This window comes from Scyliorhinus canicula, chromosome 2 (genome assembly GCF_902713615.1).
Source record: "Scyliorhinus canicula chromosome 2, sScyCan1.1, whole genome shotgun sequence".
In the NCBI taxonomy this organism is placed as follows: Eukaryota; Metazoa; Chordata; class Chondrichthyes; order Carcharhiniformes; family Scyliorhinidae; genus Scyliorhinus; species Scyliorhinus canicula.
In genome coordinates, this window is record NC_052147.1 from 152019461 (window position 1) to 152047026 (window position 27566).

General features: G+C 48.9%; 1 protein-coding gene across 5 annotated transcripts in view; it reads left to right on the top strand.

Moving 5' to 3' along the window:
• The window catches only part of nbeal1 (neurobeachin-like 1), a 355441-nt gene that overhangs the window by 270313 nt on the left and 57562 nt on the right, over positions 1-27566 (top strand). For all 5 annotated transcript variants that reach the window (XM_038787846.1, XM_038787851.1, XM_038787847.1 and 2 more), the window contains 5 exons: positions 1841-2461; positions 3008-3183; positions 3996-4155; positions 14043-14171; positions 26586-26891. In XM_038787846.1, the coding sequence (XP_038643774.1) occupies positions 1841-2461; positions 3008-3183; positions 3996-4155; positions 14043-14171; positions 26586-26891 (1392 nt within the window). The remainder of the gene's footprint in view (positions 1-1840; positions 2462-3007; positions 3184-3995; positions 4156-14042; positions 14172-26585; positions 26892-27566) is intronic.

Genomic DNA, 27566 nt, shown 5'->3' on the forward strand with positions numbered 1-27566 from the left:
AATTGGAGCAAGAGTAGACCACATGGCCCATCGAGCCGGCTCCTACCATTCAATACAATTATTGCTGATTTTGAGCTTTGACTCATCGTGTTCCTTAATTCCCTGAGACCAGAAGTCTGCCAACTGCAGCCTTATTCAACAATGAACAATCCACAGTCCTGTGGTATGAGAATTCCAAAGATTCACAACCCTCTGAGTGAAGTAATTTCTCCTCATTTCAGTCCTAAATGATGGACCCCTTGTCCTGAGACTATAACTCCGTGTTTTAGATTCCCCAACCACGGAAACAATGACCACAACTTTCTGGCCGTTCACGCCGGCAGGATTGCCTGGTCCCACTGATGGCGCACGCTGCCATGGGTTTCCTGGCATGTGGGGTGCATTCAACAGGAAACCCCATTGACAAACGGGTGACCAGAAGATCCTGCCACCGGCCAATGGCGGCCGCCTTCCACAGAAGGTTGTTAGGTTACTTCCGCCCGATCTGTCAATGTCCACCCAATCGGGCCTCTTCAGAATTATGTAGGTTTCACTGAGATCTCCTTTCATTCTTCTAAACAGAGAATATAAACCCATTTACTCAGCTTCTCATTACAGGCCAACCTATCTCTGTCCCTTCCATCCCAATGACCAGTCTATTGAACCTACGTTGTACTGCCTCCCATGCAAATAAATCCTTCCTTAAATCAATGTTATCCTTAGATCTGATGTGCTAAATATCAGCTATCACTGTGTGTTCAGGTCACAAAGGTTTGTGTGCTGCTGTTCCTAATTTGGTTTGTTGCTCTTTTATAACCACAATGTGTTTAATCCGTATACGGTGGACAAATGATCACACAAGTAGTTCAGTACAATTATAGTTTATTTAACATACACAAGGTTATTTACATAATTCATCACACCCTCATGCACATTGAACTATAATTAAACGACCTTAACGTAACTTCCAGGTGGCTGGCAGATACAGTGTAGATATGGTCTTACTGGATCCAGTAGTCTGGCAGCACTGAAAATCTGTAGGTGGTCTGTGTTCTGTTGTCGTCCTCTGGATGGCATGAGCTCTGCTTGGCTGATGGATTCACTATTGTTGATGTGGCAGTTGAGAGAGAGCGAGTGATGCTGCACAATGCCTTTTAACCAACTTGCAATTCCCTGCCCCTTTTGTGGGTGGTCTCTGGGTCACTGTCAATCAATTGATCAGGGCTCCATCCTCCTGATCGGTCACGTCCAATCAGCGGCTGCCACATCGATCTTGGGGTGGCCATTCAGTGGCTAATCGTGGGAGTGTCCGAGCAGGGGCTGGTGCCGCTGCGTTTGGGAGACGATGTGATGGACACGTTAATCCTATTGTTCCTTTATTTGCCTTTTGCTGGTCTTTTGCAGGTGTGAATTTCTGCATAAAGTTTGGGCTGCAGTTTGTATATTTGCAGGCTGCAGCTTGTCTGTTTTCAAGCTTGGCCGAATTTCCCATCACTCTTTGCGGGAGGCCATTTTAGATGGCCACAGGTTATAGTTGGTTACTTTGGTTAACTGTAGATATGGTTGAAAAAAGAGACGTGTTGAACATTTAACTTTGCAAGAATACCGATGTAAGTGGAAAACATTGCACTGGAGTGTCCTGATGAATGCAAGGCGTGGAGCTTCGACTTGTCACTTTTTTTTCAATAACACTCAAGTTCTGTGCTTCCTAACGACATTTGTTTAAGCATACTGACCTTGATGAGTAAGCAGTAAGAAAAGTAACATCAGTCTCAGAAGGTCAATAAACTACACTTTCAAAAAATACCTGTTCTGTGTTGGTGATGTGTAAGTAATCTTTTTTTCTCCAAAATTGTATTAGATTTATCGGCACTTGCAGACCCAGCAGGATGCAGCTCAGCAGATAGCGAAGCAGACCAGTTGGCAAGAAACATTTGTGAGGTTATTTTTGAAGGAGAATGCTGAGAGCAAGGAGAGCACTGGCGTGGACAGTTTGAACAACAGTTTGGAGTTTAGTAAACAAGCTGATCCCCAGCTTGGGGTGGGAACCGATGCAGAGCAGTTAAGAAGCACCACCGAAGTGTTGAAAATGCAAGACGACAAACTGTCAGAGGGTGATACAGTGGACAACATGCCCTTGAACAAATTATTTGAGAACAGAAGCTTTGACTCTTCTGATATGTTTTTAGATGATGGGGCCTCCACTGATAGTGCCCTCACTGAAAGCTTGATGGAAAATCAGGCTCAGTCAGAGGACTGGCCTCCGAGGGGGAGAAGTCTAACATTGGACCTGTCGAGCACGGCCTCTTATGAAATGGGTGACATTGAAAACCAAACACCTGGCAGCATTGCCAGCACCCCATCCCCATTGGAGATGCCCAGACACTTCTCTGGTGGGCAGTTTGATAAGGAACCTGGCACCACCGATGAGTCAAGTTACACGGATGATACCTCAATCTACGAAGTCTCTGCAAGTGGAGAGGTAATTTGTTAAATTATTTTTGTGCCATTTTGGTTGGGATTTTAAAAAATAGACCAATTAATGTTAACAGGACTAAATGGAACAAACCAAACTTATTAAATGAAACTAGTGATGCCTATGTTACAGGATGTTGGTCTCTGATTTGGAGACTTGACCTCCATTTCAACTGACTGCATACTGAGAGCTTTATCCAAAGGGAAGTTATACCAAACATGATCAGGCCATCACTTCTGAAGCACCGGGTATTAATCCTGACGGACACCTGGCCCAATTGTGGCAATTCCCAAGTAATACACTACTATCTCCCTTAATAATATGATGAAAATTTGTTTGATTGGAGTCAATTATTATTAGGTTGGGCTTGTGAAATAGTTTATTGAAATACAACATTGAGTCCATTTCATACTGCTGATTCTGGCTCTATAGCTGGAGTCCGTAATTAATATGTTAAAGACTTGCTGATGTGACCTCAAGCATTCTACCACTTAGCGAAGCTAACCTGATTTAAACTGACTTGCTTATAGAAATTGGCTTTCTTTCTTTTAGAAGTGTGAGGAAGAGCTAAGTCGGATTCTAATGGATATCCTCCTTTGTATCATGTGGCGTGGCCTGGATGGGTCAGATGACGCTGCCTGGGTTGAACGAGGACAGGTCTTCTCAGCGCTGACCAAGTTAGGAACGGCAAATGAACTACTTTCTCCATCTGATGAAATTAAACTGAAGTACGGTTTGCATGTAATGGGGTAATTTCCTTCATCCTGCTGAAGCTCCAAAGCTACTCTTAGTAATTAAACATTTTATGACCTAGCCTGTCTTTGCAACATTGATAGCTATTTGGAAAGCTGTTTAGGATGTCAGTTTGGGATGCCATGAAAGCTCTCCTGGGTAAGATTTAGAGAGGTGCGGGGGAGGTGGGGTGGACGTACTGGCACTGGAGGGTGTGCAGAGGATATTCACTAGGTTAATCCCAGAGCTGAAGGGGTTGGATTATGAGGAGAGGTTGAGTAGACTGGGACTGTACTCGTTGGAATTTAGAAGGATGAGGGGGGATCTTATAGAAACATTTAAAATTATGAAGGGAATAGATAGGATAGATGCGGGCAGGTTGTTTCCACTGGCGGGTGAAAGCAGAACTAGGGGGCATAGCCTCAAAGTAAGGGGAAGTAGATTTAGGACTGAGTTTAGGAGGAACTTCTTCACCCAAAGGGTTGTGAATCTATGGAATTCCTTGCCCAGTGAAGCAGTTGAGGCTCCTTCATTAAATGTTTTTAAGGTAAAGATAGATAGTTTTTTGAAGAATAAAGGGATTAAGGGTTATGGTGTTCGGGCCGGAAAGTGGAGCTGAGTCCACAAAAGATCAGCCATGATCTAATTGAATGGCGGAGCAGGCTCGAGGGGCCAGATGGCCTACTCCTGCTCCTAGTTCTTATGTTCTTATGTACTAGAGAATCTGATTCATCATTTATTAAGAGGATCAAGGGAGACCAGGATGCGGCTGAGATAACCTTCTGATGAAAATTGTCTTCTTTTTCAGTCTTCTTGAGAAGATATTGGAGTGGGCTGTGACTGACAACAGAGAGGCAACAGCAGTTGCCCTTCCAGTTCACACTGAGAATGCAGTGAGATTGCTGCATATTGTTCAGGACTTCCTCCAGGCAGAGGGGCTGGTGAATCCTGCATTGTGGACTGACAAGGTACTTAACTATGCCTGCTGCAGCATTTAGCCCGTCCCCAGTGAAATACGTGGGTCATTTCCCCTCTTACCTTTTTAGGTTTCCCCGAATCATGCAGAATTGTACATAAAAGTTGGGCACACAACAACATCTTGCCAAATCTCCCCATGCTATTTTCACAACTGATTCATGAAGCATCACATAGGTTGCCTGACTTGTTCTCACATAGGTTGGCAGATGACACAGCTGACATTGCGATCACATTTGCAGCTCTGTACCCAATCATGCTGTAGACCAACACGTTGATATTGCCAGCATGTGATGAGAATGCATGGGTCATGTCAAAGTTATAAACAGAGCTGAAAGACGTCAAAGCCTGGCTACTGCCTGCCATGCAAAAACAGGGCAGCAAGACGCAATACTCCAGCTATTGCTTATAAATCTAAGGATACCATGCGTCTTCCTTTAGTAAAAGGACAATAGCCTTCTGCCTCCTCCAAAGCTTTGAGAGAAAAAATCTGGTGCAACATGAAATAATTGCCCCCCAGCATGACAGACTTACCTGGCTGTGCAATTATTTCATGCTGCACAAGATTTTTTCTCACAAGCTTTGGAGGAGGCAGAAGCCTGTTGTGCTTTTACTAAAGGAAGACACATGGCATCTTTGGATTTATAAATAGAGTGGTTAGGATCTGGATGTTCTGTCTGAGAGTGTGGTGGAGACCAATTCAGTTGCAGCTTTCAAAAGAGAATTGGATAATTCCCTGAAGAGAGAAGATTTGCAGAGCTATGGGGAAAGGCAGGTGGGGTAGAAGTAGCTGCTTTGCTGTTGAGAGAGCTAGTATGGTTATAATGGGCCAAGTGGCCGCCTCTTGTGTTATCTGATCTTGGGCTGAGATTTTTCTCCTTGGAGACAGAGGTGAAGAGGATATTTAATTATTTATTTGAGGTGTTCATAATCATGAGATTTTAGTGAGTTAATAGGGAGAAATATATTCCATTGGCAGTCATGTTGGTAATGCAGGTTCAGTCGGCAGTTAGGAAGGCAAATGCGGTTTCTGTATCCGAGAGAGTGGGAGTACTCGTTTTTCTCGGCAGTCCGTAAGGTAAACTTGCGGATTGACTTTTTTGTGGTGGGGAAGATTTTGCTGGCTGGGGTTAAGGGGTCAGAATACTCGGCAATTGCAGTATCAGATCATGCTCCGCATTGGGTGGATATGGTACTGGAGAAGGGGGTAGCACAGAGGCCGGGGTGGAAATTAGATGTGGGCTGTTGGGGGACCGAGGGTTCTATGACAAAATTGTAAAGGTAATTGAGGAATATGTCGGTTTCAACTGTACGGGTGAGGTGTCTAAGGCAGTTGTTTGGGAGGCTTTGAAAGCGGGGGTGAAATGATCTTGTTTAAGGCCAGGCAGGACAAAGAGGAGAGGTTGGAGCAGTGGAGGGTAATAGATGAGATTTTGGAGGTAGATAGGAGTTATGCAGAAGATGAAGACCCAGCGAAGTTGGAAAAGAGGAAGGAACTACAGGCGAGCTTTGACCGACTATCTACCAGGAAGGCGGTGCACCAACTGAGGCGAGCAAGGGGCGCAGTTTATGAGCATGGAGATAAGGCAGGGGGCGTATGTTAGCTTCGGAGGGAGGCAGCGGTAAGGGAAATTGTTCGGGTGAGGGACAGGGCAGGGATGTTGGTGGTGGCTCCGGATTTGATTAACAAGGTCTTTGAGGAATTCTGTGAGAGGTTGTACAGGTCAGAGCCACCTGGGGGAGACTGGGAGATGCAGGAATTTCTAGATGGGCTGGAGTATCTGAGGTTAGGGGAGGGGGCCACGAGCTAGTCAGAGTAGGAATGTCAGGATAGATAGGATGAATGCGTGGCTCAAGAGATGGTGCAAGAGGGAGGGATTCAAATTCCTGGGGCATTGGGACCGGTTCTGGGGGAGGTGGGACCAGTACAAACCGGACGGTCTGCACTTGGGCAGGACTGGAACCGATGTCCTAGGGGGGGTGTTTTCTAGAGCTGTTGGGGAGGGTTTAAACTAATGTGGCAGGGGGATGGGAACCGATGCAGGAAGTTGGAAGGTAGTAAAACAGGGACAGAAACAAAAGGAAGGGGAAAAGTGCAAGGCAGAGAAGACATAGTCAGAAATCCATAAGGGCGACAGTACAAGGTACAGTGACTGAGGGGAGCACAGTGAATAGGCCCAGTAATAGCAAAGGGAATAAAACTGGAGATGTTAAGATTCAAAACAGAGGTAAAAAAACCAACATAAGTGTACTTTACCTGAATGCTCGTAGTATTCGGAATAAAGTAAATGAGTTGGTGGCACAAATCATCGTAAATGACTATGATTTAGTGGCCATTACTGAAACATAGTTAAAGGATGGTCACGACTGGGAGTTAAATATCCGAGGGTATCAAACTATTCGGGAGGACAGAGTGGATGGTAAGGGAGGTGGTGTTGCTCTGTTATTTAAGGATGACATCCGGGCAATAGTAAGGGATGACATCGGTGCTATGGACGATAAGGTTGAATCCATTTGGGTGGAAATCAGGAATAGTAAGGCGAAAAAGTCACTGATAGGAGTAGTCTATCGGCCACCAAATAGTAACGAGATGGTGGGGCAGGCAATAAACAAAGAAATAACTGATGCATGTAGAAATGTTACAGAAGTTATCATGGGGGATTTTAATCTACATGTCGATTGGTTTAACCAGGTCGGTCAAGGCAACTGTGAGGAGGAGTTTATAGAATGTATCCGCGATAGTTTCCTAGAACAGTATGTAATGGAACCTACGAGGGAACAAGCGGTCCTAGATCTTGTCCTGTGTAATGAGACAGGATTGATTCATGATCTCATAGTTAGGGATCCTCTCGGAAGGAGCGATCACAATATGGTGGAATTTAAAATACAGATGGAGGGTGAGAAAGTAAAATCAAATACTAGTGTTTTGTGTTTAAACAAAGAAGATTACAAGGGGATGAGAGAAGAACTAGCTAAGGTAGACTGGGAGCTAAGACTTTATGGTGGAACAGTTGAGGAACAGTGGAGAACCTTCCAAGCGATTTTTCACAGTGCTCAGCAAAGGTTTATACCAACAAAAAGGAAGGACGGAAGAAAGAGGGAAAATCAACCGTGGATATCTAAGGAAATAAGGGAGAGTATCAAATTGAAGGAAAAAGCATATAAAGTGGCAAAGATTGCTGGGAGATTAGAGGACTGGGAAATCTTTAGGGGGCAACAGAAAGCTACTAAAAAAGCTATAAAGAAGAGTAAGATAGAGTATGAGAGTAAACTTGCTCAGAATATAAAAACAGACAGTAAAAGTTTTTACAAATATATAAGACAAAAAAGAGTGGCTAAGGTAAATATTGGTCCTTTAGAGGATGAGAAGGGAGTTTTAATAATGGGAAATGAGGAAATGGCTGAGGAACTGAACAGGTTTTTTGGGTCGGTCTTCACAGTGGAAGACACAAATAACATGCCAGCGACTGATAGAAATTAGGCTATGACAGGTGAGGACCTTGAGAGGATTGTTATCACTAAGGAGGGAGTGATGGGCAAGCTAATGGGGCTAAAGGTAGACAAGTCTCCTGGCCCTGATGGAATGCATCCCAGAGTGCTAAAAGAGATGGCTAGGGAAATTGCAGATGCACTAGTGATAATTTACCGAAATTCACTAGACTCTGGGGTGGTCCCGGTGGATTGGAAATTAGCAAACGTGACGCCACTGTTTAAAAAAGGAGGTAGGCAGAAAGCAGGAAATTATAGGCCAGTGAGCTTAACTTCGGTAATAGGGAAGATGCTGGAATCTATCATCAAGGAAGAAATTGCGAGGCATCTGGATAGAAATTGTCCCATTGGGCAGACGCAGCATGGGTTCGTAAAAGGCAGGTCATGCCTAACTAATTTAGTGGAATTTTTTGAGGACATTACCAGTGCAGTAGATAACGGGGAGCCGATGGATGTGGTATATCTGGATTTCCAGAAAGCCTTTGACAAGGTGCCACACAAAAGGTTGCTGCATAAGATAAAGATGCATGGCATTAAGGGTAAAGTAGTAGCATGGATAGAGGATTGGTTAATTAATAGAAAGCAAAGAGTTGGGATAAATGGGTGTTTCTCTGGTTGGCAATCAGTAGCTAGTGGTGTCCCTCAGGGATCCGTCTTGGGCCCACAATTGTTCACAATTTACATAGATGATTTGGAGTTGGGGACCAAGGGCAATGTGTCCAAGTTTGCAGATGACACTAAGATGAGTGGTAAAGCGAAAAGTGCAGAGGATACTGGAAGTCTGCAGAGGGATTTGGATAGGTTAAGTGAATGGGCTCGGGTCTGGCAGATGGAATACAATGTTGACAAATGTGAGGTTATCCATTTTGGTAGGAATAACAGCAAACGGGATTATTATTTAAACGATAAAATATTAAAGCATGCCGTTGTTCAGAGAGACTTGGGTGTGCTAGTGCATGAGTCACAGAAGGTTGGTTTACAAGTGCAACAGGTGATTAAGAAGGCAAATGGAATTTTGTCCTTCATTGCTAGAGGGATGGAGTTTAAGACTAGGGAGGTTATGTTGCAATTGTATACGGTGTTAGTGCGGCCACACCTGGAGTATTGTGTTCAGTTTTGGTCTCCGTACTTGAGAAAGGACGTACTGGCGCTGGAGGGTGTGCAGAGGAGATTCACTAGGTTAATCCCAGAGCTGAAGGGGCTGGATTATGAGGAGAGGTTGAGTAGACTGGGACTGTACTCGTTGGAATTTAGAAGGATGAGGGGGGATCTTATAGAAACATTTAAAATTCTGAAGGGAATAGATAGGATAGATGCGGGCAGGTTGTTTCCACTGGCGGGTGACAGCAGAACTAGGGGACATAGCCTCAAAATAAGGGGAAGTAGATTTAGGACTGAGTTTAGGAGGAACTTCTTCACCCAAAGGGTTGTGAATCTATGGAATTCCTTGCCCAGTGAAGCAGTTGAGGCTCCTTCATTACATGTTTTTGAGGTAAAGATAGATAGTTTTTTGAAGAATAAAGGGATTGAGGGTTATGGTGTTGGGGCCGGAAAGTGGAGCTGAGTCCACAAAAGATCAGCCATGATCTAATTGAATGGCGGAGCAGGCTCGAGGGGCCAGATGGCCTACTCCTGCTCCTAGTTCTTATGACAGGGCTACATTAGAAGGAGCGATAGTGGAACAGGAGATAAAAAATGCGATTGGGAGGATGCAGTCGGGGAAGGTGGCAGGGTCGGATGGGTTTCTGGTGGAATATTATAACAAAAATCAAGGATAAGCTGGCATCCCTGATAGTGGCTGATGTTTGAAGAGGCGATAGGGAAGGGGGTGTTGCCACAAACCTTGGGGCAGGCATCGACTTCCCTGTTGCTTAAAAAAGATAAGGACCTGACAGAGTGTGGGTTGTATAGGCCCATATCACTTTTAAACGTGGACGCAAAAGTATTGGCGAAGGTACTGGCGGCTAGGCTGGAGGAGTGCTTCCCGAAGGTGATAGGTGGAGATCAGACGGGTTTCGTGAGAGGGAGGCAGCTCTTTTCAAATGTTAAAAGGGTATTGAACATGGTTATGGCACCGGCGGAGGGAAGGAAACAGGTGGTTGTGCCATTGGACACTGAGAAGGCATTTGACCGGGTAGAATGGGGTTACGTGATGGCAGTTCTGGAGCGGTTTGGGATTGGACCAAGATTTGTGGACTGGGTAAAGCTACTATATAAGAAGCCGAGGGTGAGTGTCCACACAAACAACATCAGCTCGAGATACTTTTTCTCCACCGTGGGACTAGGCAGGGATGTCCTCTGTCCCCCCTGCTGTTTACACTCGCGATTGAGCGGTTGGCCATCGCGTTAAGAAGTTCGGGAGTATGGAAAGGAATAGTGCGGTGGGGGGGGGAAACAAAGCTCAGGGTGTCCTTATATGCCGATGACTTGCTGTTGTGCATGTCGGAACCGAGTGTGTCAATAGGTGGAATATTGAAGCTGCTTTGGGTGTTTGGGCCTTTCTCGGGGTACAAACCAAATCTAGACGAGAATTAGTATTTTTTGGCGTCACGACCGGGGGTGTGGGCAGGGTTGGGGGGGGGCTGCCATTCCGTAGGGCAGGGACTCGCTTTAGATACCTGGGGGGTGCAGGTCTTCCGAACCTGATGTATTACTACTGGGCAGCGAATGTGGAGAAGGTGCGGAGCTGGGTCAGTGGGGTTGATTCCCAGTGGATCAGAATGGAGGAGAGTTTGTGCAGGGGGTTGGGATTGAAGGCACTAGCGACAGCGCCTCTCCCGATGGCCCCGGGGAAATACTCAGGGAATCCGGTAATAATAGCTTCATTCAAAATTTGAAGGCTGTTTCACCATCACTCGGGTTGGGGGCAGGGTCAAGGGAAATGCCAATTCAGGGGAACCACAGATTTGAGCCAGAGAAGTGGGATGGAAATTTTCTGAAATAGGAGAAGAAGGGGGATTAAGAAACTAAAAGATTTGTTTCTTGGGGGTCAGTTTGCAGGATTGAAGGAGCTGGAAGCGAAGTATGGGCTGGAGCAGGGGGAAATGTTTAGATACATGCGGGTTCAAGATTTTGCCAGAACGGAGATACAGAGCTTTCCGGTGGAGCTGGCCTCCACATTGCTGGAGGAAGCGCTGTTGACAGGGGGACTGGAGAAGGGGGTAGTGTCGGCGGTTTACAGAGCTATTTTGGAAGAGGAGAAGGCACCACTGGAAGGGATCAAAGCAAAGTGGGAAGAAGAGTTGGGAGAGGTTATAGAGGAGGGGGTCTGGTGTAAGGTACTCCGGAGGGTGAACGCCTCCACCTCGTGCACGAGGTTGGGGTTGATACAGCTGAAGGTGGTATATGGAGCACACCTCATGAGGGCGAGGATGAGCCGATTCTTTGAAGGGGTAGAAGATGTGTGTGATCGTTGTGGGGGAGGGCCTGCAAACCACGTTCATACGTTGTGATCCTGTCCAAAGCTGGAGGATTACTGAAAGGAGGTTTTTAGGGTAATCCCTACAGTGGTGTCGTGAAACTGGACCCAGGCCTTCGGGAGGCCATATTCGGGGTGTCGGACCAGCCAGGGTTGGAAACGGGTGCAGATATTGTAGCCTTCGCCTGGTTGATCGCCCAAAGGCGGATCCTGATAGGTTGAAGAGCAACCTCTCCGCCCTGGCATGGCGGGGGGGAACCTGTTGGAATTCTTGACTCTTGAGAAGGTTAAGTTTGAACTGAGGGGAAGGATGGAGCGGTTCTACAATTCATGGGCATTATTCATTTTGCACTTTCAAGAACTGGATAAAATCAAACATTAGTTGGGGGGGGGGGGGGGGGGGGGGTTGGGGGTAGGGAGACGCTGTGTTAATGGTGACAATGGGTGATTCCTAATTCCTTTTTGTCATTTGTTTATGTTAACATGCGGGTTAACGTTTGGGGTTTGGTGAGAGGATGGGATCGTTGTTATTGAAATGGGGGTTGACATATTCATTACTGATTGTTGTTTATTGTTGATGGGTGTAAATTAGGGAGAAAATGTGAAAAAGGGGGAAAATAAAAATATTTTAAAAGAAGGCAAATGCAATGTTCACAATCGAGAGGGCTAGAATACAAGAGCAGGGATGTATTTTTGAGGCTATATGAGGTTGTGGTCAGACCCCATTTGGAGTATTGAGCAGTTTTGGGCCCCGTACCTAAGGAAAGATGTGCTGGCCTTGGCAAGGGTTCAGAGGAGGTTCACAAGAATAATCCCTGTAATGAAGAGCTTGTCATAGCAGGATCGGCTGAGGATTCTGGGTCTGTACTCATTGGAGTTTAGAAGGATGAGTAGGGTCAATGTTTAATTACACCAAGCAAGCTTGGGGTTTAAGAATCTACACAATGTCGAAAAGAGGGGAAGACTAAAGGAAGGAAGTTGCAGCACAATTTTGAGTCCCCTGATGAGACAAGGAGACAAATGTAGGGATGCAGGTGTCTTGACTTCAATAATGAGAATGCATCAAGGAAGAAGAACGTTTGCGTTCCATATTCAGAAGTAGGGTGGAACATGAACAGTGAGTTCCTGAGGGACAGTAACTTCATCACAGTGCTTCAATTAGCAATAAAGCTTGACATGGGGAGCAGGCTGGAAGTTACAAATGAGAGATAGGATGCTGACATGAAAAATAATTTCTTGTACTTTGTCTGGAAATTGCAAGAATGTGTTCGAAGAACTTCCCCAGTTAATAAGAACTGTATTAGGTTCTCAGTAGACTTAGACTTGGTGCACATAGAACTTGAGTGTTACTGAAAAGGGAGTTGATCTTGTGATTATCAGGACTGATCTCGCATGAATACGCAACGTCTCACCTTCCGGTTAGGCACGCTACAGCTTTCCGGTCTCAACATCGAATTCAACAACTTCAGATGATTAGCTCTGCCCCACCTCGACCCATTTGTTTTCATCCCATTTCATTCTAACCTTTTTTTACAATTTATTTCTCTCTTGTCTTTCTTCAACTCCCTCCCCCCCCCCCCCCCCCCCCCATCTTATCCACCTTTCGTTACCCTTTCTCCCCTTTGCTTCCCCTTTCCCCTTCCCTCACATCTACATCTGTCACAGTTTACCCTCTGATGTTAGTTTCTCTACTGTCTGGCCTTTCACACCTTTTGTTCTCTCAGGGGACTGCCATTAACACTGTTTCCCCTAGCTTTCTGTAGCTATTAGCACGCCGGTTCCCTGGGTTTCTGTGGTAATGACTCATCTTTCATTCTCACTCCACAGTATAAATATTTCCCACTTGCTCTGTCTTTAGCTTTGACTATGAGTCATTGGACTCAAAACATTAGCTCTTTTCTCTCCCTACAGATGCTGCCAGACCTGTTGAGATTTTCCAGCATTTTCTTTTTGGTTCCAGCATCTATAGTAATTTGCTTTTATAAGTTGGGGGAATCTTTGAGTTGTTGGCAAAGAGTCAACAAAGAGCACGGTGACACGGTGGTTAGCACTGCAGCCTCACAGCGCCAGGGACCCAGGTTCGATTCCGTTGACTGTGTGGAGTTTGCACTTTCTCTGCATGGATTTCCTCCAAGTGCTCTGGTTTCCTCCCACACTCCAAAGATGTGCAGGTTAGGTGGATTGGCCATGATCATTGTGCATGGTTCCGGGGATAGGACTGGGAGTGGGCCTAGGAAGTGTGCTCTTTTGGAGGGTCGGTGCAGACTCAAATGGGCTGATTGGCCTCCTTCTGCACTGTCGGAAATGGGTTGTACAGATTTGCAAAGAGACTTAATTTTCATGAGTGTAACCTTGTATGATATCATAGAATTTACAGTGCAGAAGGAGGCCATTTGGCCCATTGAGTCTGCACCGGCTCTTGGAAAGAGCACCCTACCCAAGGTCAACACCTCCACCTTATCCCCATAACCCAGTAACCCCACCCAACACTAAGGGCAATTTTGGACACTAAGGGCAATTTATCATGGCCAATCCACCTAACCTGCACATCTTTGGACTGTGGGAGGAAACCGGAGCACCCGGAGGAAACCCACACACACACACGGAGAGGATGTGCAGATTCGACACAGACAGTGACCCAAGCCGGAATCGAACCTGAGACCCTGGAGCTGTGAAGGTTTTTTTCTCAAATAAATGGAGCTACAGGACAAAAATTTTAAAAGTCAATCCCATAATAATGAACAAATGATAACTCTGATTTTAAAGTGTTGTTTTTGATGATGATGATGTATGATGATGTATAATTGCCTTGGAACAGCACAGTGTACTTGCTTTTCTAAGGGTCAAATAAACCCAGAGATTCTCAATTGTCCAAAAAAGTGAATATAATATAATCATTCTGGTTTAGTTTCAAATAAATTAGATTTTCTTCATTCTGAATTATACGTTGAGAATTTAATTCCATGCACACAGGTACTGGAGGAAATGGTGACACTAATGGACAGCCTGATGGTGTGGTACTCATCTGGATCAGAATGGATGCAACTATCTCAGCTCGGAGTGCGCCTTCTCCTTGGGTTTATTGCACAAGACAACATACAGGTAAGAGGTCAAGATAACTACCCCCAGCAAAAACATTTAATTCCTCCATCACACGCCTTCACTCAGTTGGTAATACTTTTGCCTCAAATTCAGAGTGAGGGTTGAGCTCCACACTCTCAAAGCTTAAATATAAAATCTAGGTTGACAGCTTCCGTTGGCAGCCATGGCGTGAGTGGTCGCACATGGTGATTCCAGCTTGAAGCGGAATTCTTTGGTCCTTTTTCACCCGAATTAGAGGGTGTTTGCTGGTGAGAGGTGCATGAACACTGAGAGATAGAAGTGCTCTCCCGGTGGGGTCGACTTACGGCTTATCAGACGAGGAGTCTAACGAGCAAGACGCAGCAGTCTGGCCGGGAGGTTTTTCGAACTGCAACAGGAAAGATGGCAGAGGGCTCTGGACGTCATTGCCACTCAGTGGTCTACTGAGCAGCTGGTGAACTTCTTGAATGCTAAGTTCTTGCAGCAGAGGCAAGAGGCCTCCGAGGACCCGACTACGGTGATGGAGCCGCTATTGAGCGAATAGAGGAGAGGCTGGAGGTGCAAAGTTTGATGCTCCAAAAGGTGAAGGAGTTGGTCCAGGAGGCAGAGTCACTGGATTGTGGGCTGTCTGAAGGGATTGAGGGAACACAGACCGCAAAGTACATGGCGAATATGTTTGAGATGTCGGTGGGGGAGGGGGTCTTTGACCCCCCCCCCCCCCCCCCCCCCACAATTCCCCGAGGTGGATCGAGCGCTCAGGGCATTGAGGAGAAAGCCAAAGGCAGGGGAGCAGTCGAGGGTGATGGTGCAGTTGCATTGCTTTCTCGTTGAGGAGAGGATTCTGACGTGGGCGAAGGAAACAAGAAAGTGCACCTGGGAAGGCGAGCTGAGTTCAACTGAATCAAGGCGGCCCTCTTCAAGGAAGGAGTGAAGTTTGGGGTGTTGCATCCTGCCCTTCTGTGGGTCACACACCAGAATCGAGAATTCTGTTTTGTTACGCCAGAGGAATCAAGTGAATTTATGAGACACCATGGACTGGGAGGCCTGTGAGGACATTGAACTTTAGAAGGGGGAATGTGAGTGTGTACTCCGGGCGAGTTGTTGTATTTACTGTGTTTGGGGGAGGAATGGGTAAGTGTGTTTTACCGTTCTTCTGGAATTGTGGGTGAAGAGTAGCTGTGGGGGTGGGGGGGGGGGGGGGGGCTCGAGTGTGGGCTGCCATGCTAGCTGGTTAGCTAGTTAACTCAAGTGAATTAGGGGGTCAATCTGTGGAGGGGATGGGGGAGGGGTGGTGGTTGGCTTTTATTTTTCTTTGTTTATGGAGGGTAGGTCAGTGGGGAGAGAGGGCTGCTGACTTGGGTGGGATTAGTGTGGTTCAGTTGGTTAAGGGGAGATGGTGGCGGACATCTTGGGGAGGGCCAAAGGCTGAACGAGGCATGGACTTGAGGGAGCTGGTTAAAGGGGGGGGGCTGTGACTGATCGGCGAGAGGGGGAGTGCGGTTGGGGAGCCCCCAACCTGGTTAATTACGTGGAATGTTCGGGGTTTGAATAGCCCGGTTAACGGGTCTCGTACTTTCGTACATTAAGGGTTTTGAAGGCAGACTTTGCGTTTCTCCAGGAGATGCATTTGAAGTTGGGGGGCCAAACGAGGCTGAGGAAGGGCTGGGTTGGGCAAGTGTTCCATTTGGGGTTGGATATGAAGACGAGGGAGGTGGCGGTGCTGATCATTGAGATGGTGGCTTTCGAGGTGGATGGTATTGTGACGGTGGGGGGGCGCAGGCTAGGTTTGTGATGGGGACACCTGTGATACTGATGAATGTGTATGCCCCAAACTGAGACGATGTGGATTTTCTGAGGCGGGTTTTGGCAAAGAATCCGGACCTGGACATGCACTGGCTGATTATGGGGAGGGTTTTAATACAGGGCTGGATCTTAGGTTAGACCGGTCGTGCACGAGCCTGCTGAAGGTTTCTGACATGGCAAAGTAGCTGCTAAGGTTTATGGAACTTCATGGGGGGCGCATTGAGTGGACATGCAGGCGATGGAGGGTGTCCAGTGGCCCCAGTGGAGGTTGGATGTGGCTATTGACGGAGAAGAGGGTTTGCGAGAGGGTGAGGGTGGCCATCTGGAACTCTGTGGAGCAGGATAACATGAGGAGGTTTCCGCCTCCACGTTGTGGGAGGCACTGGAGGCATGGAAGGCGGTGGTAAGCGGGGAGTTTATTTTGAATTTGGGCGCACATGGAGAGGGTGGTGCGGGCTGAGAGGTTGGTTGAGACCATTCTGAGGGTGGACCGGAGGTACTAGGCAGCACCTGAGGAGGCGTTACTAAGAGAGAGGCAGAGGCTTCAGATGGCGATTAGGCTGGTGTCCGCGCGAGAGGCGATGGGGCAATTGCGTGGAGCCAGAGGGGCGATGTGAGTATGCCAGCAAGATGCTTGCCCACTAGCTGAGGAGCAGGTGGCAGTGAGGGAGATGAGGAGGATGAGAAACGATAGGGGTATGATAGTATCGGAGCAGAGGGGTGAACAAGGATTTTCAGGCTTTCTAGTGGAAATTTTGTAGCTTGGAGCCTCCGGTGGGGGATGAAGGTATGAGGCGGTTTCTGGATGGCTGCAGTTTTCAAGCTGGAGGGGGCAAAGGGACTGGGGGCCACAATCAGGTTGAGGGAGGTGATGCATTGTGTGGGGTCCATGCAGGAGGGGAAGGCTGGATGGGTATCCAGTCGAATTTTATAAAAAGTTTGGTTTGGAGCTGGAGCCCCTGCTAGTCATTATGTATGATGAGTCGATGAAGAGGGGAGTCGTCCCCCCACCATGCTGTCCCAGGCTTTGATATTGCTTATTTTAAAGAAAGACAAGGACACAGAGCAGTGTCGATCGTACTGCCTGATCTTGTTGTTGAATATGCGTGCAAAGTTGTTGCCAAAGGTGTTGGCGATGTGGATAGAGGATTGTGTGTTGGGGGGGGGGGGGGGGGGGGGGGGATAGGTGAAGACCAGGGGGGATTTGTGAAGGGACAGCAGCTGTTGGCAAATGTACGGAGATTACTTAATGTAGTTGTGATGCCCCCAGAGGGCCGAAAAGTGGAAATGAATGCTGCGACGGGGGTGCTGCAGGGGTGTTGACAAGTTTGCTAAACCACTATTGGGCAGCAAACATTGTAATGCTTAGGAAATGTACGGTAGAGGAGCAGTCGGTTCTGGGGGTAGATGGAGGCGGCCTTGTTTAATGGGACCAGTTTGAGGACATTGTTGTTGGAGCCCCTTCCGTTCTTGCCGGTCAGGTACTCCACGAGCCCGGTGCTGCTCTCAGCATTGAAGATGTGGAACCAATGCAGCAGCACTTTGGCATGGAAGGTATATCCCAGTGGGTGCCGATTTGCGATAATCACAGGTTTGTGCCGGCGAGGTTCTGGTGGTGGCGGCAGGTGGGGATAGAATATTTTAGGGATTTGTTTGTTGGAGTGAAATTTACAGACTTGGGAGAGCTGGAGAGGGCGTACCAGCTGCTGAAAGGGAATGGGTTCAGGTGTCTGTAGGTTCAGGACTTCGTTAGAAAGGAGGTCGTTTCTGATGTTGCCGTCCCCGGTGCTGCAGGATAAACTCCTGTCTGAGGAGGAGATAGGCACGCGCAAGGTTGCAGATATATATGGGGTGCTGTTGAAGAGCGAGACTGCCCCAGTGGAGGAGATTAAGCGCAAGTGGGAGGAGTACCTGGGGGAGCGCTGGGGGCTGGAGTATGTTATGAAGCTTTGCAGAGGGTTAATACGTCCTTGATGTGCGCAAGACTAAGCCTCACCCAGTTTAGAGTGGTGCGCAGGGTCCCCATGACGGTGTCCAGGATGAGTTGGTTCTCTTTGAGGGCGGTAGATAGGCATGGGCAGTGTACGGGGGGGGGCAACAAATCATGTGCATATGTTTTGGGTGTGTCTGAGATTGAGGGGGTTTTGGCCGGGATTTTCGGATGTCATGTCAAAGATTCCTGGGGGTAGACGTAGTCCGGAGACGGCGTGTCGGAGGATCCGGATCTACAGGCAGACAAGTTGGCCTTTGCCTCCCTGATAGATTGGAGATGGATTCTGTTGTATTGGCGGGACTCAGAGCCGCCGAGGGCAGGTATACAAGTGAGCGATTTGGCAGAGTTCCTGCATTTGGAAAAGTTCGCCGTTCGAGGTTTGGAGGAAGGGTTCACCTCGAGGTGGAAGCTGTTCATGACTCCTTTAAGAAGTATTGAGACGTCAGTGGGGGGGGGGTTTCATTTTATTTTCTGTTTGTGGTGGGATGAAAATGTAGAAAGGTTGGCGGGGGGGAAGCAGGTGCCAGGGTGGCAGCGGGGAGAATGGGGGGTGTTTGTTGGGGGTGGTGTTGGGAGGGGGTGGTTTTTTCCTGTTGTCTCAGTTGACTTTTGTGTTTCTTAGTTACGTATATATTGAGGGCAGCAGGGTAGCATGGTGGTTAGCATAAATGCTTCACAGCTCCAGGGTCCCAGGTTCGATTCCCGGCTGGGTCACTGACTGTGGAGTCTGCACGTCCTCCCCCTGTTTGCGTGGGTTTGCTCCGGTTTCCTCCCACAGTCCAAAGATGTGCAGGTTAGGTGGATTGGCCATGATAAATTGCCCGTAGTGTCCTAATAAAAGTAAGGTTAAGGGGGGGTTGTTGGGTTACGGGTATAGGGTGGATACGTGGGTTTGAGTAGGGTGATCATGGCTCGGCACAACATTGAGGGCCGAAGGGCCTGTTCTGTGCTGTACTCTATGTTCTCTATGTTCTATATTTGAAAATGCCTTCAATAAAATGTTTTTAATAAATAAATGAAATCTGGGCTGATGCCGCAGTGCAATGTTGCACGGGTGTTGCACTGTTAGAGGTGACGCCATTCAGATAGAACTTTACCCAAGATCCAACCTGCCACCTCAGGTGGGTATAAAAAAAAATCCTGTGCTGCTGTTTCAATTCTGTAGCTAGCTATTAACCCTGGCTAATATTTATCCCTCATCAAAACAATTAAAAAATAGATTATTTGGGTCACTTTCACATTGCAGTTTGTGAGATCTTGCTTTGTGAAATTGGCGACGTCATTTCCTACAGTGCAACAGTGACTGCATTTGAAAAGTGCTTCATTGGCTGTAGCGTGCTTTAGCATGCCGGGAGTTCATGAAAGGTACTATATAAACACACGTCTTGTTTCCGGAAATGAGCAGCAGTTGTCACATCATCACCATCTGTAGAAATCACAGCACCTCAGTTGAACACAAGTCCTCTTTGTTGCAATTTAATTTGATCATGACTTACCGACTTGTTTATTTATTTTATATTTCCTTGTTTAAATGTGGTGTTAGTGTTTTTTTAAATTCTTTTATGGGATATGGGTGTCACTGGCTAGGTCAACATTTGTTGCCCATCCCTAATTGCACTTAAACGGTGTCTCGTTCGGCCATTTCAGTGGGGGCAGTTAAGAGTCATCCATACTGCTGTGGGTCGGGAGTCACATGTAGGTCAGACCAGGTAAGAACAGCAGATTTCATTCCCTGAAGGGACATTAGTGAGCCAGAGGGTTTGTACAACAAATGACAATAGTTTCATGGTCATCATTACTGAGACCCGCTTTCAATTCCTAAGTTGAATTAATTGAATTTAAATTCCACCAGTTGCAGTCGTGAGATTTGAACCCATGTCCCCTAGTGTTAACCTGGGCCTCTGGATTACTAGTCCCGTGGCATTACCAGTACGCCACTGTCATGGGAGCGTACGTTTAAGAAATATGTGTTTATCAAATAGCTGCAGTGATGTCATTGTGTGGGTGGAGCTGGGTTGTGTCTCTGGCTTTTACTTTTGTTTTGAGCTGGAAGCTGTTTGTAGCTGTGTTTTACTTTCGTTTTAGGCAGCTGAAAGCTGAACTCAGACAAGGAAGGTTCATTTTGTCTCTAGGTTAAAAGGTGTCCAGATCGGACTTCCGGTGGCGGCGATGTCCGAGTGAGCCGCACATTCGGTGGGCTCTCACTCCGGCGGGCCTGAACAGCTGTTTCCCCGCGATAGCGGGACCACGGAGGCGGCAGAAAGGCTGCCGGGAACAGAAGAGGAGAGCGGGCTGCAGAAGATGAAAGTGTGGGAGGCCAGCAGGTGAGGAGGAAGGAGAGAGAGACGGAGGAAAGGAGGAAGCTGACCTGCAGGGTAAGATGGCGGACCCACGGACCTTCCTTCCTCCAGGACAAAGGGAAAAAGAAAAAGTTTGGAGTTGCTGAGGAGGGACAGCTTGGACCCACTTCAGATGCCCAGGAGGTAAAATTGAAGGAGCTGGGCGAAGGAAAGCGGCAGCGGAGGTGCTGAGGAGCGGGCTGCGGCATATGGAACAGCGGGATTCCAGAAAGCAAAAGAAGAAGGAGAAAAAGGGATAGAGACAAGGACCGGAAGAAAATTACCTGGGACCTAAGATGGCGGACACACGGACCCCGGACTCAGCAATCCAGCTGGCGCTGGATAACATGCTCCAGGTAATGAAGTCCAGTTTTGAAGCGCTGAAGCGGGACAGCTTGGACCCAATCCAGAAAGTGGTGGATCAGCTGAACCAGAGGCTGGACGCCCAGGATGTTAAATTTAAGGAGCTGGGAGAAGCGGTGGAGGAGCAGGCGGATGCGCAAACGGTTGCAGCGCTAGAAGTGGACGGCCTGAAAGAGCGGCAGAGAAGACTGCTGGACAGAGTGGAGGAGCTGGAGAATAGAGTCCGCAGGAACAATCTGAGGATGGTCGGCCTCCCGGAGGGGGCGGAGGGAGCTGATGCTGCAGCGTTTGTAGCAGACCTGCTGAAGCAGCCGATGGGGGCCGAAGCCTTTCCGCGACCGCTGGAGCTGGAGGGGGCACACAGGGTGCAGGCAAGGCAGGGGCGGCTGGGCGGACCCCCCCGCCCGATGGTGATTAGGTTCCACAGGTTCGTGGACAAGGAGCGGGTGCTGCAGTGGGCAAAGAGCGCCAGGAGCAGCACGTGGAATAACAGTGTTCTCCGCATCTATCAGGACCTAAGCCAGGAGGTGGCTCGGCGGGGAGCAGCCTTTAAGAATGTCAAGGAGGTGCTGTTCAAGAAGCACGTGAAGTTTGGTCTGCTGTTCCCAGCTCGGCTATGGGTCACGCACCAGGGTCAACACCACTACTTTTCCGAGCCCGAAGAAGCGATGGATTTTGTGAGGGACCTGGGGCTGGTCCCGAGGCCCCAAGGACACGAGTTAGGGCCCGAGGATTTCTGTGGGGAGGAACGCCGAATGTGCCTGGACTGCTGCTCAACGATTTGCTGGGCCAAAGGGGCCAAGCGGAACATTTGAGACTCTTTCCTTTGTTCATGGACATTTATGTGCTTTTTCTCTTTTTTCTGTGGTTTTTCCCTTTTTCTTCCTGTTTGGGCTTTTTGTGCAGCTCGCGGAAGACACTGGAGCCGGCTTGCCCCAGTGGGTGGGGAGGAGGGCGGGGAAACAAGGGGAATGGGACAGGAAGGCGCCGGAGTGTTGAGTCACCGGGCTAGCAGATTGGCTAGTCAAGGAAGTCAGATGGGGGGGGGAAGTTACAGCCAGTAGATGGCAGGGGTGGGGGTATCGGGGGATGGGGTTAGGGGAGGGGGGGGGTTGTTCTGCTGACGGGAGAGGGACTTGAAATAGGCACTGGAAAGGTGGTCGAGGGTGGAGGCAGCTATAGGGCGGGCCAGGAAGGGCGCGACGCACGGGTCAAGGGCCGGCCCGAGAAAGGCTATGGCTGACCGGCGGGGTGGGGGGGGGGGTGGGATGTGCCCCCCGACCAGGCTGATCACCTGGAACGTCAAGGGACTGAATGGGCCAGTTAAGAGGGCGCGGGTGTTCGCGCACTTGCGGGCCCTGAGGGCGGACGTAATTATGTTGCAGGAGACACATCTGAAAGTGTCAGACCAGACCAGGCTAAGGAAGGGCTGGATTAGCCAGGTCTTCCACTCGGACTTGGACTCGAAGTCCAGAGGGGTGGCAATCATGATCAACAAGCGCGTGCAATTTGAGGCAGAGGGCATATCCGCAGACAGGGGGGGCAGATACCTGATGGTACGGGGCAGGCTGGAGGGGAGAAGAGTGGTGCTGGTGAATATTTATGCCCCGAACTGGGATGACGTGGACTTCATTAAAAGAGTGCTGGGGAAGATCCCGGACTTGGATTCTCGCAGGCTAATAATGGGAGGGGACTTTAACATGGTCCTTGACCCGACTTTGGATCGGTCGTGTCCCAGAACGGGTAGACTCTCAGCAATGGCAAGGGAGCTGAAAGGGTTTATGGAGCAAATGGGGGCAGTGGACCCCTGGAGAGAGGGACAGCCAACAGGAAGGGGCTACTCGTTTTACTCGCACGTCCACAAAGTATATTCCAGGATAGATTTCTTTGTACTAAGCAGGGACTGTATGGGGGAGGTAAAGAACACGGAATACTCAGCAATTACCATTTCAGACCATGCCCCGCATTGGGTGGACCTGCAGTTCGGGGGAGCGAGTTATCAACGCCCGCAATGGAGGCTAGATGTGGGACTGCTGTCGGAGGAGGGGATCTGCGAGAGGCTTCGGAAATGTATAAGAAATTACCTGCAGGTGAATGACACTGGGGAGGTCTCAGCGGCGACCGTGTGGGAGGCGCTAAAGGCAGTAGTGCGGGGGGAGCTGATTTCAATTGGGGCCCATAGAGCCAAGGCAGACCGGGCAGAGATGGACAGATTGGTCAGGGAAATGGGTCGGATAGATGAAGAGCACGCGGAGTCCCCGGGGGAGGTTTTACTCAGGGAGAGGCAGAGGCTACAGGCGGAACTGGGGGCACTATCCACGAGCAGGGCCATGGAACAGCTTAGGAAGGCGAGGGGAGTGGTGTACAAGTATGGGGAAAAGGCTAGCAGACTGTTAGCGCAGCAACTTAGGAGGAGGGAGGCAGCCAGGGAAATAGGTAGAGTGAGGGACGAGGGGGGGCGCAAAGTGGAGGATCCGGCAGAATTGAATAGGGTATTCCGGGACTTCTATCGTAAGCTGTATACTTCGGAGCCGCCAGAAGAACCGGAGGGGATGAAAAGGTTTCTGGATGGGTTAACATTCCCAACAGTTGGGGGGGGGGGGGGGGGCGAGGGGAAGAGCTGGGGGCCCCGATTAGAGTAGAGGAGGTATTGGGGGGCCTAAAGGCCATGCAGTCGGGGAAGTCCCCGGGGCCGGATGGATACCCAGTAGAGTTTTATAGGAAGTTCTCGGAGCTGGTGGGCCCGGTCTTGGCGAGGGTTTTCAATGAGGCAAGGGACAGAGGGACCCTGCCGCCGACGATGTCACAAGCCACCATATCTCTGATATTAAAGCGGGGTAAAGACCCGGAGGTGTGCGGGTCCTACAGGCCAATCTCCCTGATTAATGGAGATGCCAAGCTCCTGGCAAAGGTACTGGCGGGTAGAATGGAGGACTGTGTACCGGAGGTGATTGGGGAGGATCAAACGGGGTTCGTGAAAGGTAGGCAGCTGGCGGCCAATCTGAGGAGATTGCTCAATGTGATAATGATGTCCCCGGCGGGTAGAGAGGTGGAGGTAGTGGTGGCTATGGACGCCGAGAAGGCCTTTGACCGGGTGGAGTGGGAATATCTATGGGAGGTGCTCGGACGGTTTGGGTTCGGGGAGGGATTGGTGGATTGGATCAAATTATTATATCAGGCCCCGAGGGCCAGCGTCAGGACCAACAGAGAAGTGTCGGAGTACTTTAGGTTGTACCGAGGGACCAGGCAGGGCTGCCCGCTCTCCCCGCTGCTGTTTGCGCTGGCCATAGAGCCGCTGGCGATTGCGCTGAGAGCCGCAGAGGGTTGGAAGGGGATGGTGAGGGGCGGGGTTGAACACAGGGTTTCTCTTTATGCAGACGACCTGCTCCTGTACATGTCGGACCCAGTGGCCGGGATGGGAACTATACTGGGAATGCTGAGGGAGTTCGGCCAGTTCTCAGGATACAAATTAAATACGGTCAAGAGTGAAATGTTTGTGGTACAGGCAAGGGGCCAGGAGAACAGATTGAGAGGGCTACCGTTTAGGTTAGTTGAGGAAAATTTCCGGTAATTGGGAATCCAGGTGGCACGAGACTGGGGCAGGCTGCATAAGTTAAATTTGGCCAGGGTGGTGGAGCAAATGAAGGGAGAGTTTCGGAGATGGGATGCACTCCCGCTGTCGCTGGCAGGGAGGGTGCAGACTGTAAAGATGACAATCCTCCCTCGATTTTTGTTTATTTTTCAGTGCCTCCCGATCTTTATCCCACAGTCCTTCTTCAAAAGAGTTAACGGGCTGATCATGAGTTTTGTCTGGGCGGGAAAGTCTCCGCGGGTGAAGAAGGCGATGTTGGAGAGGAACCGCAGCGAGGGAGGGCTGGCTTTGCCGAGTCTGGTCAATTATTACTGGGCGGCCAACATCGCTATGATAAGGAAGTGGATGGTGGGTACGGGGTCTATTTGGGAGCGGGTGGAGGCGGCTTCGTGCAGGGGCTCCAGTTTGGAAGCCCTGGTCACGGCTCCTCTACCGCTGCCGCCGGCCAAGTACACCACCAGCCCGGTAGTGGTGGCGACCCTGCGGATATGGGGCCAGTGGAGGAGGCATGTGGGGGAGATGGGGGCGTCTGTCTGGGCGCCAATCTGCGACAACCATCGGTTTGCCCCCGGCAGTATGGATTGGGGGTTCCGAGTATGGCGGCGAGCAGGGGCGGGAAGGGTGGGTGATATGTTCCTGGAAGGGAGCTTGGAGGAGAAATTTGGGTTGGTAAGGGGAAATGATTTTAGATACCTACAGCTGCGGGACTTTGTTCGTAGACAGGTCCCATCTTTCCCGCGCCTCCCGCCAATGGGGATCCTAGACAGAATAGTCTCTGGAAGGGACGAAGGGGAGGGTAGGTAGAGTCTCGGGTACTTATAAGGTGCTCATGAGGGAGGAAGGGTCCCAGACAGAGGAACTGAAACTTAAATGGGAGGAGGAGCTAGGCAGGGAAATGGAGGATGGGCTGTGGGCAGAGGCCCTGAGTAGGGTAAACTCGACCGCGACATGTGCTAGGCTCGGGCTGATCCAATTTAAGGTCGTTCACCGGGCCCATATGACGGTGGCTCGGATGAGCAAATTTTTCGGGATAGGGGACAAATGCGCTAGGTGCGCGGGAGGACCAGCGAACCATGTGCACATGTTTTGGGCATGCCCTGAGCTGAGGGGGTACTGGGAGGGATTTGCGGGGGTCATGTCCCAGGTGCTAAAAACAAGGGTGGTGATGAGTCCAGGGGTGGCAATTTTTGGGGTTTCGGAAGACCCGGGCGTCTAGGGGGAGAAAGCGGCCGATGTGCTGGCCTTTGCTTCCCTGATAGCCCGGCGACGAATATTATTGGCGTGGAGGGAGTCAAAGCCCCCGAAGACTGAGTGGTGGCTTGCGGACATGTCAAGTTTCCTGGGGATGGAAAAAATTAAGTTCGCCTTGAGGGGATCTGTGCAGGGGTTCACCCGGAGGTGGCAACCATTTATTGACTTCTTTGCGGGAGAGTGAGCGTCAGCAGGGGGGGGGGGGAAGGGGGGGGGGGGTAGAGTAGAGTAGGAGGGAAAATATGGCGGGTAGTACGGGTGGGAGGGGATCGGGCTTGTGCAATACGGTACGATGGAAGTATTGAAAGTACGTGGATGTTTGCACATTTTTGCCTTTTTTGCTTCCTTTCTGATGATGTCTGTAACTGTTTATAAAGCCAAAAACTACCTCAATAAAATTGTTTATTAAAAAAAAAGGTGTCCAGATCACTTGATAATTTAAAAATGGTAACTGTCTTGTGTAAAGAATTTATACCTATTGCTTTGTTAAAAAGGGTGTTTGGCTTATAGATGTTGTTAGGAAAGTTATTAAGGGTTACATATAGAGTACTGTATCTGTGGGGGTTATTAAAGGTTACATACAGAGTACTGTATCTGTGGGGGTTATTTGTGTTGGTAGTTGGTAAAATGTTTACTGTGTGTTTAGAAAATGTTAACTGAATTCATAGAATAAACATTTTTTTGTTTTTAAAAATACAAGGTCTTTATTGCATTACCTCCTGGACAGTAGGCCCTTGTGCTCCTCATGATAATAATAATCGCTTATTGTCACAAGTAGGCTTCAATGAAGTTACTGTGAAAATCCCCTAGTCGACACATTCCGGCGCCTGTTCGGGGAGGCTGGAACGAGAATTGAACCCGCGCTGCTGGTCTTGTTTTGTATTACAAGCCAGCTGTCTTAGCCCACTGTGCTAAACCAGCCCCATAACCAAAATCTATTAAAAGTTGTAGGTCAGGTAAATTCCATGATATACTTTGGAATTTTCTATGTCCCCAAAGACAGGCAAAGGAAAAGCAGGCAATATATTGTCTGTCATGTTTGGTATTGGATCATTCCAACTAATCAGAAGCCACCCTTTTTTTTTTAACAATAGGTGTGTGCCATGGCTGCAGCAAAACTCAACACTATACTGCAGACAAAGGAGATAGTCAACCGAGATGAAGCTTGTTTCCTTTTGGGGAAACTGGAGGAAACCTTGACCAAGTCCATCCGAAAGAGAACTGAAACCTACTCTTTCCTGATCCCAATAATACGAACACTGGTGTCCAAAATCTATGAGTTGCTGTACATGAATCTGCACTTGCCAGCTCTGCCTCAAAGCAACGGGAGTCCTTCTTTCTTTGAAGACTTTCAGGAGTACTGCAGATCTGATGAATGGCGCGTTTACATTGACAAATATGTATGTAGCATCATTTTGGTGTTCTGTAACCCATTAATGGTTCCACATTATCTGCCTGGGTCTCTCTTTCTACTTGTCATTTGGGAGAAAGGTGAGGGGAATTGAGTATAAAGGTAGGGAGGCTTTGCTATAGCTGTATAGGGCCTTTCTGAGACCACATCTGGAAAACTTATTTGAGACAGAATATAATTGCACTAGAAGCAGTTGAGAGAAGTTTCACTGGGCTGGTTCCTGGGATAAAGGAGTGTCTTATGAGGAAAGGTTGAACAGGTCAAGCCTATACACATTGCAGTTTAGAAGAACGAGAGGTGATTTTGAAAAGATTAATTTATGGGGAATGGGCATTGCTGGCTAGTCCAGCATTTGTTGCCCAACCGTAGTTGCCCTTCAGAAGGTGGTGGTGACCTGCCTTCTTGAACTGCTGCAGTCCCTGAGGTGCAGGGACACCCATGGTGCTGTTAGGGAGGGAGTTCTAGGATTTTGACCCAGCGACAGTGAAGGACGGCCGATATGTTTCCAAGTGGAGGTGGTGAGTGACTTGGAGGGGGCCTCCATGTGGTGGGGTTCCCAGGCATCAGCTGTTCCTGTCCTTCTAGATGGTAGCTGCTGTGGGTTTGGAAGGTGCTGCCTAAGGAACCTTGGTGAATTCCTGCAGTGCATCTTGTGGATGGTACT